This window comes from Amphiura filiformis, chromosome 12 (genome assembly GCF_039555335.1).
Source record: "Amphiura filiformis chromosome 12, Afil_fr2py, whole genome shotgun sequence".
Lineage (NCBI taxonomy): Eukaryota > Metazoa > Echinodermata > Ophiuroidea > Amphilepidida > Amphiuridae > Amphiura > Amphiura filiformis.
The window spans coordinates 30,159,246-30,174,609 of NC_092639.1; the positions used below are offsets into that span (position 1 = coordinate 30,159,246).

At 38.0% G+C, this 15,364-nt stretch overlaps 1 protein-coding gene across 2 annotated transcripts in view; it reads right to left on the reverse strand.

The window, feature by feature from the left end:
- LOC140166052 (uncharacterized) overlaps positions 1–15,364 on the reverse strand; it is a 48,589-nt gene that overhangs the window by 11,987 nt on the left and 21,238 nt on the right. For both annotated transcript variants that reach the window (XM_072189429.1, XM_072189428.1), the window contains one exon: positions 873–1,052. In XM_072189429.1, coding sequence (XP_072045530.1) covers positions 873–1,052 — 180 coding nt within the window. The remainder of the gene's footprint in view (positions 1–872; positions 1,053–15,364) is intronic.

Consider the following 15,364-nt stretch of genomic DNA (forward strand, 5'->3'; position numbering starts at 1 on the left):
CACCATAGAATATATGTTCTACTTTGTTTTTTAACTTTTACCCAATAATTTCACTCATTCTTCACTTTATAGTTTAAGCTTCTTGGATGTATACGTATTTCGCGGTTAGTGGTTCTTTTTTGCCCTGCGGGGCAATCTAATTGGATATCCAAATTACCTCTTTCATAGATTATTTAATTACACAAAATGTGTGGTAGAGTTATCGATTTAGATTTGTTTTTATAGTTTTATTACCGATTCAACCATTAATTCTGACTCCTTATACATGATGATTGACAGTTGCATGTCGGTGGTACAAAATGGTGACTATAGGTTTTGATTACCTAGAGGCCGTTGCACAGTTCACTGACCTCCGACCCTGACTGACCTGCACTGCTTGTCACGTAAACAGACCGTGACCTGGCCGCTGCGTTCAAAGCAGAGGATCGCGACTGTTAAACAGTTTTTGTCCTCAGTATCGGTATAGGCAGTTTGTACAGAGTACCGCTGGTCTGCTTTGACCAATTGGTCTTAAACTTCGCCGAATTCATACGGGAGATCGAGGAGTACAAGGAGTGTTATAAACTACATTTGGTTGAAATTGGAGGTCAAAGGTCAAATTTTTAACTTTGGACTGGGCTTAAACTTAGTGGAATACTAGATATGAGGAAATTGCGGAGGTCAAAGGTCCAATTTTAAACTGTCCAATTGGTGAGTAGAATCATTCAAGGTCGAAGGTCATAATAGGGGCAAATATCAAAGCATGCCAAATTGGGCATAAACTTGTTAAACTAATTACAGCAAATTTAAATTAGATACCAAATGTTCAATGAATGTGTGCTGTCATATATACATACGGGCACGAGCATATGGTTATAAATAATGACAATTACCTTGATTCGACATATATCGTAAGTGGTTTGGTGTGAGCATGTTGGTGTTGGTTCAGAGAAGAATAGATGACGAGCTATATCGCAAGAGCCTTTGATTGGTGGAGGCCGTTGACACGAGACACCCGTTGACGGAATATATTTCTCTTTATCCAGCCGAGGTAATTGACAATTACTGTCTGACTATATAGTTAAGAAAAACAAGATTGATATTGTCAAGTTTATATCAAGACAGGGCCGTCGCCATGGCGATCCCTAAAAAAAGGGGGGGAAAGAAAGAAAGGAAGAAAGAAAGGGAGAGAGAAGGGAGGGAGGGAGGGAGGGAGAGAGGGAGGGAGGGAGGGAGGGAGGAGGGGAGAGAGAGGATAAAAACTTCATTCAGTCCGTAATATAGGCCCTATAATTGGGCCGGTATATGGGGCTTACAATACTGTTGGTCAGGCGCGTTGAGGTGATCATGTGGACACAGAACTAATGATTTTGCAAAATCGTCAGAATATATGCGCATCTCATCACCCCTCAGTACCGCGACCTTCATCAGCACTAATGTAGATTAGCCATGGGCACAGGCGTAGATCCCAGCCGTTAACTTACCATATTGAAACTAAACTGGTGTGGTGTGGTACAAAAGTGGAATAAATTCGTGCGAAGCGCGCAAAAATGGGCACTTTTTTGGTTTATATGGCCAAATATGAGGTTAATTTGGTCAGGAGGGGGGGGCCAAAATTGCCATTTGCATTCTTTATAGCCCGAAAAAGTTTAGGGCCAAAAGTAGGGTAAAATTGCACAATGTTGTTCGCTTCGCGCGTACGGGCACATCTTTTATAGCACAATTCACCTTCATTGTATGCTAAAATAGTCTGAAATTGAATTCATTTTCGCGCGCCTCTAAATTGTAATGCGTCCGCGCGCCGCCACGGTCGATCTTATACCTAAACCAAAACTTGGCCACTTGCGTGCACATGCCCTCGTCACGGTGGGTTTGGGGGCATCCAAATTTTGGCCTGGCCCAGGGCCCCCAAGAAGCTAAATCCTGCCCTGTCAATCCCCTCCCCTGCTCAGTCGGAAGAAATGTTATGACAATATTTACGATTTGCATCTTCCTTTTGGTCTAATTTAGACCCAAATTAAGCCCATTTTGGAGCACTTAGCGTTAAAATGCCAAATTGCAGCGCGCTTCGCGCGCATTTATCTCGGCAAACTCATTCTGTGAGTAGATCTGCGAGACGCCCCATTGGAAATCCTTTTTTTTTCATCTCAAACTTGAACACGATTACGAATCTCACAAATGAGGGTTATAATTCCATCCTTTCTATGATGTGAATCATAAATATTAGTGATAGGGCAACTCCTTCGCGCGCATTTGTCCCGGTAATGTTCTTTTAGTAGGAGATCAGTGGGACAATTAGGAAATTTTGTCCCCTGGCTCGTTGACTCCAGTACATCCCTCTTTGAATTTAGCATTGAAATAGCAAATTTTTCCTCGGTAAAGGAATTCTGACGACAGCTTGGAAAAACTTGAATTACAGTGGGGAACGGTGTCTTCTATCCGAAAAGCCAGGTGGCAATCATGTTGCGCAGGGGCCAGCAAAAAGTAAATCCGGTCATACCAGCAAAATTTATTTCTCGACACCCCCCTGAGAAAATGGTCTAGCGACGGCCCTGTACGTATGAAGAAACAAGAACGCAAACCGATTGAACAAAGCTTTTATTGTTGAATGTTCAGCAAAATATTATATTGATAGAGGGTTTATGTATTAGTCTTATTTTGTGTTTGTCCCAATTCCGTGGTCGATTGTTCAAGACAGTGTTGATTGCTATTCCACTCCATGGTTACTTTTCGAGGCTTGTTTAAGGTTGAATATGAGGCACTTTCTGAGCAAGTTTTAAACTTAAATTGAGTGGGGTAACGTACACTGATCAATATGCCTTTTGTTTCAAGCAAATTTGACATACAGTTTTCATAATATATTATCCTTGTATCTTATTGTTTTTTATAACCAATACAGTTAATAAGCTAAAATGACTGAACAGGCTCATGTTCAGTGCACTTTCGTTTTGAACACTTTTGCCTTTAAACTTGTTAACAGTGTTTCTAATATTTTCTACTGTATTATATAGTGTAGCTGTGCTCTAATTTGCATACTTGCATATCGGGAGTGAGCTAATTTGCATAAATGCTAATTAATTATAACCCACAAATTAATGGTATTAAAACTAGAATTTGTCACAAACTAGATGACTCTATGTTAAACATGGAAAGTATGAAAGGTGTACTATTGCAGAAGGTGAAATATGAGTGCAGCACTTTTTGATTGACCCTCGTACATGGCGATCTGTTGTAATAAATACGCCTAGGCCTATGCTATTTAGAGAATAAATGTATTGTTTTAGCCGCTGTAGTGCATCGGACGACATCATTATTTTAAGTAAAACAACGAGGCAAAACCGAGTTGTTTTACGCCAAAAAGGAAAGGAAAGAAGGTTTTTATTACAAACTCTAATGGTGACTCACAGGTCAAATTGCTAGAATTGTACATTAAACACACCTAAACAGACACAATGCAATTTGCAGGCAGCAGCTTAATCAGTGCCAATATTGCAACATTGAAACAAACAACTATACAAACATCCAATCCAAGCCAACCCCATCCCCAAGTAGGCAATGAGGATAAAGTGCCCAGGACACAACACGTTGGCACGAGCGGGGCTCGAACTCGCAACCTATGGATTATGAGTCGGGCGCCTTGTCCACTCGGCCACACGTGCTCCTACAGATGCACGACAACAAATAAAAACAATACCTTAATTCTCATTCTTAAAGACTTCAATTCAAATAAAAAATAATCCTAAGTATTACAAATTGTAATCAAATTAAATCACACATTTTACAAGGAATTACCTAGAGATTAAAAAATCGATCAGTCTCGTTGTTGGTATGCGCCTCCGATTGGTTCAAATAGCGAGTACGCGTATCCCGTTGATGTACACTCGCTTACCGTGTGATATCGTGTCATATCACACGCGTAAAAACCAATAAGATTGCAGGAACATTCTCAAGTGTTTCAGAATAAAATATATACCCTGTATAGCAATTGTTTTCTTCTAATAATATTGCAAACATTAAATTGCTGATTGTTTATAACACATACCAAACGACTGACAGATTTCAGATCATCAGTAATATTGTATTAACATGAATATGCCTAAAATTATTGACATATGATGCAGTCGTTATGGATATCGCATGTGTGATTTCACAGAGTCACAGTCCTTAATCATCGCACTATTTCTATTTTGAGAAAAACAATGTATCTTCTATCATCATCATCATCATCATCAGTCGGCTTTCTCCAACTAATGCGATCTTGGGCAAGCGAAACAATTTTGTTTGGCTGCAGCATCCCTTCAGTATCTCCCAGGAGGTGCTGGACATACTGTAAGTACAGTGTGCGCGGCCGTCCCGGTTTCCTCTTCCCATGTGGTGGGATATAAAGCGCATATTATTCTTTCACAGGCTCTCCATCTTCAAGACGCAGAAAAAGGCCGAGAAATTTGAGTTGATGAATCTTGACTCTGGCAACCAGTGGAGTGGTGTTGGTTAGTTTGTAGATGGTTTCATTTGGAATCCGATCCACACGTTTGATGTTTAACATGATTCTGTAGCAAGATGTTGCAAATGCATTGATCTTGTTCTCCATGTCCTTGGTAATTACCCATGACTCGCACCCGTACAGAAAGACAGTAACACACGTTGTCTGAAACAGCTTGATTTTTGTTTCGATTGGCAGGGATGGGCTTCTCCAAAGGCGTTCCAGTTTCCAGAGAGCTGCCCAGGCTAGTGCCTTTCTTCTTTTTAGGTCTCCAACACTAGAGCCTATCTTGGAACCCAAATACTTGAACTCTGTGACATGGTTGATGGCACCACCATATACTTCAAGTGCTGGTTGGGCGTTACAGTTTGCAGTCATATATTCTGTCTTAGGTGCGCTGATGACAAGGCCTAGATCTGCTGCTGCAGTTGCAGTCCTAGTAAGCTGTGACTGGGCCCGGGCTATGGAAGATTCCAGCAGGGCAACATCATCAGCAAAATCCAGGTCATTCAGCATCTTGGCAGGATATCTGCCTGACCGACGTGGGTAGGTAACAATTCCAGCGTCAATTCCAGAAGTTGATTTCATCAGAAGGTAGTCTACCAGGATAATGAACAGGAATGGTGCCAACACACCACCCCGAAGCACTCCAGCCGTCACCCGGAAAGGCTCTGAGATACTGCCATCTACCATAACGGCACTATTGGAGTCTTTGTAGAGCACCTGGATGGCATCTACCACAACCTTTGGTATTCCACAATGCCGCAGCACTGCAAACATGACGGACCTGTTGATGGAGTCAAAGGCTTTTTTGAAGTCCACAAAAGTGACTGTTAAGGGAAGCCGGTACTCCCTGAAGCCCTCCACGATCCCCCTCAAAATGTGCATCTGCTGAGCACAGCTGCGACCCGATCCAAAGCCAGCCTGGTTGCTTCTCAGTAAAGGATCAATGTGAGGTCGGATCCTGTTCAGAAGGATCTTGTTGTACCTTCTATACATATTTTGATATTGCCAAATGCCAATAAAAGCAAAAGTGGGAATTGAAATTTTCTTGTCAGTAAAAAAAATCATGATTAAAGAGAGAGAAATAGCGGAAGGGAAAGTGGAGGAGAGACATGGAGAATGAGAAAGAGAGTGAGAGAGAGAGGGAGAGAGGGAGATTATTTCTCCCGTTTATATTATAAGGTTGAGATTTTGTTATATAGGCCCAAGTTTCCATACGTTTCATAAGTTTCATGCACTTCCAGTATTTTGCATCAGTCGTTGCACCTATACGTGTGCAAATGGTTTTTTAATTTTCATATTTTTTTTCACTTTACTGAGTACCGATGACCGTGCTTTAAAGGACTGACGGATTTACTCTAGTACTGAGGTGTTACACTTGACCACTTATTACATTTTTGTTTGTTTCATTTTGGAAATAATTACTGTCATTTTTAGTACCCGTTTTTTTTCAAATTGTTGGAGTTCAAAGTTTTGACATGTATATAAAAGGCAGATTCGGGACCTAATATTTCTTATTGCCCAAACAATACATATTAGGTTCTTTATTTTCTGACGAATTTAACATGTTCCATCACTTCAGTTTTAAAGGCCCGTCTGTTCTTTATTGCGTTGTCTGTTTGCTACTGATTTTATACTAATACTGTTACGTAATCAGGCGTGTGATATAACTGATCCATGTTTGGTTTGAAATGTGATAAAATAAGCCATATCTCCGGTCAAAGGTCAACTTTCATAACACACTGACCATCCCTTGTGCATCCAGGTAACTAAATTTAAATGCTGCTTAGTTATTCGGTATCTTACTAAAGTAAATATCAAATTATATAGTCGTCCATTAAGTAAAATTAATTGAGGTCAAATAAGACATTATTTTTGGATAAATCATATTTCCAGTGATAGGTGATATATTGTAATTTATTATAGCGTAGATCTGTTTCGATTTTTTTTTCATTTGGAAACATAAATGTTGGGTTATTTTTGAAATGAGGATGATGATCATCCATGCATATGGCATAGATATTTAAAATTTGGGCGAAAATCCGGATTTTTGTATGATTTCTTTGAAAATTTAGCATTTTTTGACCATTTTTGGTGCAAATTTCTCAAAGTTGGTCAAAAATTTTTAAAAGGCATATTTTCGACATTTTCTCCATAATTTAGCATTTTGGCCGAAATTTGACCTCACAGATGAATTCATCAAGTTTGCCATTCTAAAAATGTAGGCTATACTTTTATATTCTTTGGACTAAAAATTTGGCAGTTATGAGGCCCAAACGTTTTCATAATTCCAGGGTTCAGACAGCTTCAGACCTCCCTTAAAGGGCAGGTCTATAGCAAAAACAACATCATATCATTGGCAAGCTAATATTATGAGGACAATGAAAATGACTCCTTTTTTTTTTTTTTTTGACGTTTAAAATTGATATTCCGCAAAAACCAACTTAAGCGGTGAGTTCCTTCGAACGACACAGATTTGGCCTAGAAAACCGGTGACGTCATGAAATGAGATGTGCCCGCTGTGAGAAAAGGGACTATAAACGCTCTCAATGGACAGAGCGTATACTGTTGCTGTTCACAGAAAAAAATTCCAAATTAAGTATTACAAATTTCATGTTTTTAAACATATGGATAAAATCAGCCGCTTCTTTTTTATATATTAGACAATTGTGATATTACAATTCATATGTATATCAATATCATGAGAAATATTAGGCCTAAAAAATAAATACATAATTTGAGCTTAGAATTTCATCTGAGACTAGCATATAAACCGTGTTAGTCCACAAACTCATGTATCTGATTTCCCTGTATATTGCAATGCTATAGTTTCAGTTGGATGAAATATTACAAAGCAAAGGCATAGTAACAATTACTGGGTGGGCTTTGTTCCCGAAAGAGAACAATAGCGTGCATATTGTTATGGAGCATTGTTATGGTAAGCGATAGTACAACTCATTGTTGCTAATGTCAAACTTGTCAAAGTGATTGTGATTGTATGATGAGAGCACGATAAAATGTCCGCTTCATTTACCTACGTCATCAGTCAAACGGGGGAGAACACGTACGCTTCAAATGGGGTGCTTGATTAATTTTACAAGGGGTCAAATGTCACAAAAAACATCAACTTGCCCATATACAGCGAAGATCAATTTTTTGATTTTTTGTTCTTTATGAAATGCGGGGTAACTTTGGTCAGGTTATTTTTAACCCCTAGGGCACCATTACAATTTTTTTTTTCAACTTCAAGGTGTAGAAGGGAACCCTAATGTCATAAAAAAGAGTTAATTAGAAATATAATTGGTTTTGTTTGGAAGCAGTGGTTTAAAAACTCTGAAAAGTGCCCAAAGTTACCACCATTTTACGGTACTAAGCTGGAACATAACCAACAGTCAAGGTTATACCCAACATAAACATAGAGTGGCAATAGATTACGTAACGCATTGTTCGTTTGTGCCAATTTGATTTACCAACACGCTATTCATCGAGAGGTACCTTTTGTTCTAATACAACCCAAGGGTGTGCTTGAGTTGATGTTAACAATGGTTAACGTATTTATTCATCTGTCATTGATGATGAGAGTGTCATCCTCATCTACAGCAGTGGACGCGGTTCACCAAGTATTTCTAAAAGGCTGCTAGAATAAGAAAAATGTTAATGCTATTTTCTTACACATGCTGAATGTTAAATGTACATCATAATAGGCCTATGACGATTCGTGATACCCAATGGTGCTACGGTTTATGTGGTTTAGAAAGCAGAGAATTTCGTTTCAATTTTATATACGCCAAAACATTTTCTGAATTTAGTGGAAATGAACACTGATGATGAAAATTTTATGTAAATTTTACATATATCCCAACTAAAGATTACTGTTTCGTCTTTATGGGAATCTAATCTTTTAATATCTGAAAGAAACTTCGGGGACCTATGTGAACTTCTACTATAAGTTGCAAAAATCCAGACCGTGTGTACAAGAAAAATGGTAGACTCAATATACTGACCCACATGTATATAGGAGTAGCACGTGCAGCCCGGCGAGTCAAAATCGATATAATGTATTGTGCATGTAAGCCTATAAAGGCCCATTTATTGTAGGATATCTGTATGTAGGACACGCAGTTATCAACAAAATGAGCGCTATTAATACACATTATTGTTTTTAAGCAAATAAAATTACAAAATATGGTATGTTTTCTGTCTTTGCTTGTCACGTGGTAGGCCTATGATGAAGTTGCGATTATATGTTAAAACTTAGTTTCAAGATGGATACCAACAAGACAGGTAGCCGAGCGGTGTAAGGCGCTTGGCTCACGCGGTATCCATGACAGCGGCGCGGCGTGAGTTCGAGCCCCACCTCTGCCGAACTTAAATTTACTTTGTTTAAATTTCCTATTAGGGAAATGTGGCTCGGATAATTTATGTATGGCAAAAGGAGGGGTGATCCCCATCCATCTAAAGCAGTAGCCCACCCTTTTAACACGCCGGGTTTAAAAACTAAACAATGAAAAACTGCATGACATGGGCTGCATATTTATTTGTTAGTGCACTATAAAAATCATACGGAGCCTCATGGGTAACATGTAACAATTTTTTTTTAAATTATCCCGAGATAATCAGGTTCCAAGATATTCATGTTATCCCGGGATAATCAGGTTATCGCGGGATTATCTCGAGATAATTGTCAAAAAAACCATTTGTTACATGTCACCCATGAGGCTCCGTAAAATCATTTACAATAATTTAATTTGCTAGCTATTTTGTCTGAATTAATTTTGTAAACTGAATTAATTCATATGTTTCCATGTTTGCTAAAGTCTATAATCCTTGACCAAAATGTATTTTTATGAATTTTGAAACTTTAATGACTGCAACAAATTGGAAGAGGAAGTCATTCTATATTTTTATCATAGTAAATAAATGTAATAGTCCCATACGTCTACCTGTAACATGTGTATGAAGCTAATTCTTAGTTATACAGAATTCACGGGTCATTTAATCATTATGAGAATATATATTCTATAGAAAATAATTGACAGTGAAATATAAATGTCAATTGCGATTACCTCCCACGTACACTTGTACATGCAGGGCTCCATGTACTGTTGCGTTTTAATAATATCCACCAAAAAAACGTTGACAACGTAAAGAAAGCAGCAAGTTTAAAAAGCCCCCACCTCGGCTCACTTTTTGAAACTTGGTCCCATTTGTAAAAGATACTGATTTAATCTTTGTCATAATTATCAACTTAAAACATTTCCAAAAGTGTTATGTATCTTTAATGTGCCGATGCGATATTAAGTTGTTAGCATTCTGGAACAATCAGAAAGGTTATTATGTTGGTCTTGGCCAATATCCTATATATGTTTTGTTTTATAATAATTATTAAGTTCATGACCAATGATTGAATTAAACGAATAACAAGTAGGCATGTTAATGCCAATGATGCTATTGTTTAAACGTTAAAAACACCGATTTGCTGTTGATATTCAAAATGGGACCAAGTTTCAAAAAGTGAGCCGAGGTGGGGGCTTTTTAAACTTGCTGCTTTCTTTACGTTGTCAACGTTTTTTTGGTGGATTTTCTTTCTTTTTATGAATGTAGCCAAGCAGCTCTAAGCTTGGAAAGTCATCGGGTTACGAAGTACCCCATAAAACGAATAAAACGAAAAATAGATGTTTGAAATTATGTTATCCTTGATTTATGACAGTAAATAATTTAATAAAACTTTATCAGTCGTTTATTTTGAAAACTTGCTGGTCACTGCTACCGCGTGACTGTAATGTTAACAGGGATACATATACATTTTAATATACTTTAATTATTCAAGGCAACTAAGAAAATGTAAATATGAACAACACATACCCAATGTTGACGATGCCAGCGAGACACAGAGTCAGTCCGATTTACTTCAAATTGAAACTATGTAGCAAGGCTTATACTACGGAAGCGTCTAAGTGCCACGACTTAGCAAGATAATTATGTTTTAATGATTGTGGTTTTTGTAGCCCTGCGGGGTAATCTAGTTGGATATCCAAATTTAGTTCTTTGTAGCACTGCGGGGCAATCTAGTTGGATTTCCCTATTAAGCGGCGGTTGTTGGCGGTCTTTCGCGGTTTGTAGTTTTAATTTCCCTCATTCTTCATGCCCTACCCTCTATCGGGGGTTAATTTATAGTTTAAGCTCGTTGGATAACTATACTTCGCGGTGTGTGGTTCTTTGTAGCCCTGCGGGGCAATCTATTTGGATATCCAAATTTCGCGATTGATAGAAATCAACAAATTTCCAAATTTCGCGGTTGATAGTTCTTTGTAGCCCAGCGGGGCAATCTAGTTGGATTTCCCTATTAAGCCTCGGTTGTTGGCGGTCTTTCGCGGTTTGTAGTTTTAATTTCCCTCATTCTTCATGCCCTACCCTCTATCGGGGGTTAATTTATAGTTTAAGCTCGTTGGATAACTATACTTCGGGGTGTGTGGTTCTTTGTAGCCCTGCGGGGCAATCTAGTTGGATATCCAAATTTCGCGGTTGATAGTTCTTTTAGATTTGCGGGGCAATCTAGTTGTATTTCCTATTAAGCGGCGGTTGTTGGCGGTCTTTCGCGGTTTGTAGTTTTAATTTCCCTCATTCTTCATGCCCTACCCTCAATCGGGGGTTAATTTATAGTTTAAGCTTGTTGGATAACTATACTTCGCGGTGTGTGGTTCTTTGTAGCCCTGCGGGGCAATCTAGTTGGATATCCAAATTTTGCAGTTGATAGTTATTTAGATTTCTAGATCTAGTTGGATTTCCCTATTAAGCGGCGGTTGTTGGCGGTCTTTCTTGGTTTGTGGTTTTGATTTCCCTCATTCTTTATGCCCTACCCTCTATCGGGGGTTAATTTATAGTTTAAGCTTGTTGGATAACTATATTTCACAGTGTGTGGTTTTTGAAGCCCTGCGGGGCAATATAGCTGGATGTCTCTATTGAGCGGCGGTTGTTGGTTGTCTTTCTCAGTTTGTGGTTTTAATTTGTTGGATATCCAAATTTCGCGATTTGTGGTTCTTTGTAGCCCTGAGGGCCAATCTAGTTGGATATCCCTAGTGAGCGGCGGTTTTTGGCGTTCTTTCGCGGTTTGTGGTTTTAATGTCTCTACTTGTTCAGGCCCTGGCCTCTATCGGTGGCTAATTTGTCCTTTAAACTGGTTGGATATCCATATTTCGCGGTTTGTGGTTCTTTGTAGCCCTGCGGGGCAATATAGTTTGACATCCCTATTGAGCGGCGGTTGTTGGCGGTCTTTCGCGATTTGTGGTTTTAATTTCCCTCATTCTTCAAGCCCTGCAGTCTCTAGGGGGGTAATTTATAGCGTAAGCTTGTTGGATAATCATACTTCTTTGTAGCCCCGCGGGGCAATTTAGGTGGATATCCAAAATTCGCGGTTTGTGGTTCTTTGTAACCATGTGGGGCAAACTAGTTTGACATCCCTATTGAGCGGCGGTTGTTGGCGGTCTTTCGCGGTTTGTGATTTTAATTTCCCTCATTCTTCAAGCCCTGCTCTCTATCGAGGGTTAATTAAATAGCTTAAGCTTGTTGGCTATCAACATTTCGCGGCTTGTGGTTCTTTGCAGCCCTGTGGAAAATCTTGTTGCACATTCCTATAGGCTGTGCCAAGTTGTTCTGTGTGTCTGTGGTGGGGACAGTCTCTCCTTTCAATAGGCCTTTGTGTATTTTTGCCGCTTTGCTAATTTGTCTTTACGTATGACTTTAATGACCTTCCATATTTGGTTGTCTCTTTTTGGATACGTTTTTGTCCCTGCTGGCCTTCCATATTAGTGGAACAATTTTTCACACCTATGTATGCAACAAACCAACCGGAACGGTATAACAATTGAAATGACAGTCATGTAGGAAAACAGTTCTACGATAGCTGAAGATGACAGAGGGACAGGTCTCTAGATCGATTCAACAACCATTCATACATATTACATGTTTTATTGTCCTATTATCATGCGAATCGCCCCGTGGTCATGGTGGTAGGACAGAACTTTATTTAAATGAGAAAATATTGGTAACCTGATCTAGTTTCTTGTGTTATTCAGATTGTTGTGTTGTTCAGATGTAAATAAATAACGAAAGTAATAAAGAGATTTCTTTTATTATTTGTTCTGCTAGGCTGCACTATAGGTTTTTTTTTAAATTGGCCCTTAATATAATAAATAATAAACCTGAGAATCAAACATCTTGCTTTGATAAAAAAAATAATATCACAATAGCACTGGATGATTAAAATTGTGTTATCCTTGATTAATGACTATAAAATTATTGTTTAATACAAAAAAAAACAGTTGGTCATCGGGTTTCGAACTCGGACCACCGGATCCGGAGTCGAACGCCGAAACCATTGCGCTACGGGACTCTGATATAAATTGCTGTGTCGAAGTACATTATTTATTATATGAATGGGTGCATCGTCCGGAAAGAACAAAAGAATTGTGAAAAACTTGATTTTTTGGCGATTGGGGCTCAGAATTTTTATGTAGGGTATCTCAGAAAATGCTAGGGTATAATTGGAAGTAAATCTGAAAAAGTAGTGTGTATGTGATTGCCCGCTAGTGCTGTAGCCTTGTCCAAAAATTCTGGATCAGCATTATTTTCCACTAATTTTCGCTATGAAATACCGGGTGAAATGAAGCAAAAGTGTTTGTTTATTATTAAACAATGGTTGACTGTAGGATTGGTGTCCCTTTTTGAATTAATGAGTTGTCAAGATATTACATTTGGGACTCTAAATAACATTGAACATGGTTTTAGATACACTTTGTACCCAGCGAAAAATATCATAGAACAATAGAAGTCAAGTGTTTTAATGTTAGGTGTAAATATAGTCTCGCGGGAGCATCTTATTAGTCTTCTTTAAGGTTATTAATTATTTTAAACTGTTGTGATTTGGTAGTTCACATCATCTTACGAATGGTAGTGAGCTTTGGCAAAAAGTGCATTGCTCAATTCATAGCGAGTGTGTAGAAGAATGAAAATATCACAGATGTACTTTTATAGGTGCTGCGGTTCTTTAGTTACGTTGTAAAGAGGGCCGAAACAACAACACTTTTGTAAAACGTACATAACTCATTTACAACAATAAATAAAGTTTGCAAATTATACGATTTGTAGAATGAACTTTTGCAAAACATCAAGGTGTTGTTTTTCAATAATATATTGATCTAGATAAATGAAAATCAATTTTTAGGTTGCTTCGACCAACAATACCTCGTCTACCCTTAACAGTCTTTTTTTAAAAAAAAAACTTGCTTGTCACGGCTACCGCGTGACTCTAATATAGTAGTGTTAATATTCGATTTCGGTCAAATTTTAATTTGATTATTCTTCACATTACCAAAAAAATTGTACAATATTATCAGGAAAGTTTTCTAGTCATTTTAAGCCAAACTAATGAGGTAAAGTGACAGAAAACTCACTCATTATCTCAGCCACTTAACTGTGGTGTTCTAATGGGGGATTTTAATTCAAATTTTTGTCCTAAAAACACAATGAATTTGGTTGAATCCAATTACGTGTAATGTGTAATGTGTAAACAATACAAATATGGCAAACATTCAGTTTATGACTTCTTCAAATCTTTGGGTTGTTCCCTTCAAGTTTATTGCACATTTCGATTTTACTATACTTCCTCGTGTTGAGATTCATCATAATTTATCCGTTTTAACTATCTCACATGCATTTGTCTTTATTACACAGTCATGACAATAACAAAAAATGTGTCAAACTTGAATACATTAGGCCCCTCAACATGTTCAACCCACACTTTCATAGATTCTGTCGAGATTGTTTTAATAAGTACTCCCGGATAATACTACGCCTGATGAAGGCAATTTATTATATATTTTTTTCTTTAATTATTTTGAGCATGGCAACACAATTTTCATGATTTTCCGACATATTAGGGGCCTCTTGCTACTAATATTGTGAATACCCCAAAATAATGGAAATGTTAAATTTGTAGAGTATCATTTTGGTGTATAATTGCTATTAAACCATGTAAACCATGCCTTAAGGCGAATCTTACAGAGGCCCATCAAGATACATACAACAATAAAATAAACATGATCAACAATCATCCCTTTTCTAACAAAATCCTAAAACACTCTCCCTAAATAATTATAATTCGAAATAATAACACCTATTCATTTATTCATTATAAACCTCTCTCAAACTGGAATGTGTATGGGGTGAATTGTAATTTTAATAACCGATATATGGACACAAACAGGTACTATAATATTATTCAAAATCAAGAATAATATCAAACAAATCCTCCTACTCGAACAGTACACTTAATTTAGGCCCGGGATTTAGGCCTGCATTATGATTATAGACCCAAGTTAAAAATACTTGAAGAGATAACAAGAAACCTTTCGTGCTTGGCCACTGTAGTGCTTGGCTGATCCTTGCTGGATGAAGGTCAATATTGATCTATTATGTGAGTGAAATCAAACACCGTGTCCTCGTTGCTACTCCCATGTAATCGAAGGTCGTAAAAATTAATCCGATAACAATAGAGGGTATTCATTACTACATCATTGATGTGGTTGCTCAATGCTCATGCATAAAATTCTTCCGCATAGGCTGTTTAGCTTAATCATGTTAATCGGGAAGTGACCTCTTGAAATGATATCATCACACTGATCAGAATGATCTTTATGTTATTACAGTGCGGCCCACATAAAATGTTCAACACAAAGTGAACGATGTTATAACTTGGAGGGCTAACAAACCAACACCGCCAAATTCGACTGACGTGTATACAACGTGAGAAGCTATGAGGAAATGGAACACTCGTTGTCTGATAATGCATGTGTTTATGGTTCGGATAGCGGTTACTTAGCAGCTCTCGTTCCGCTTGGG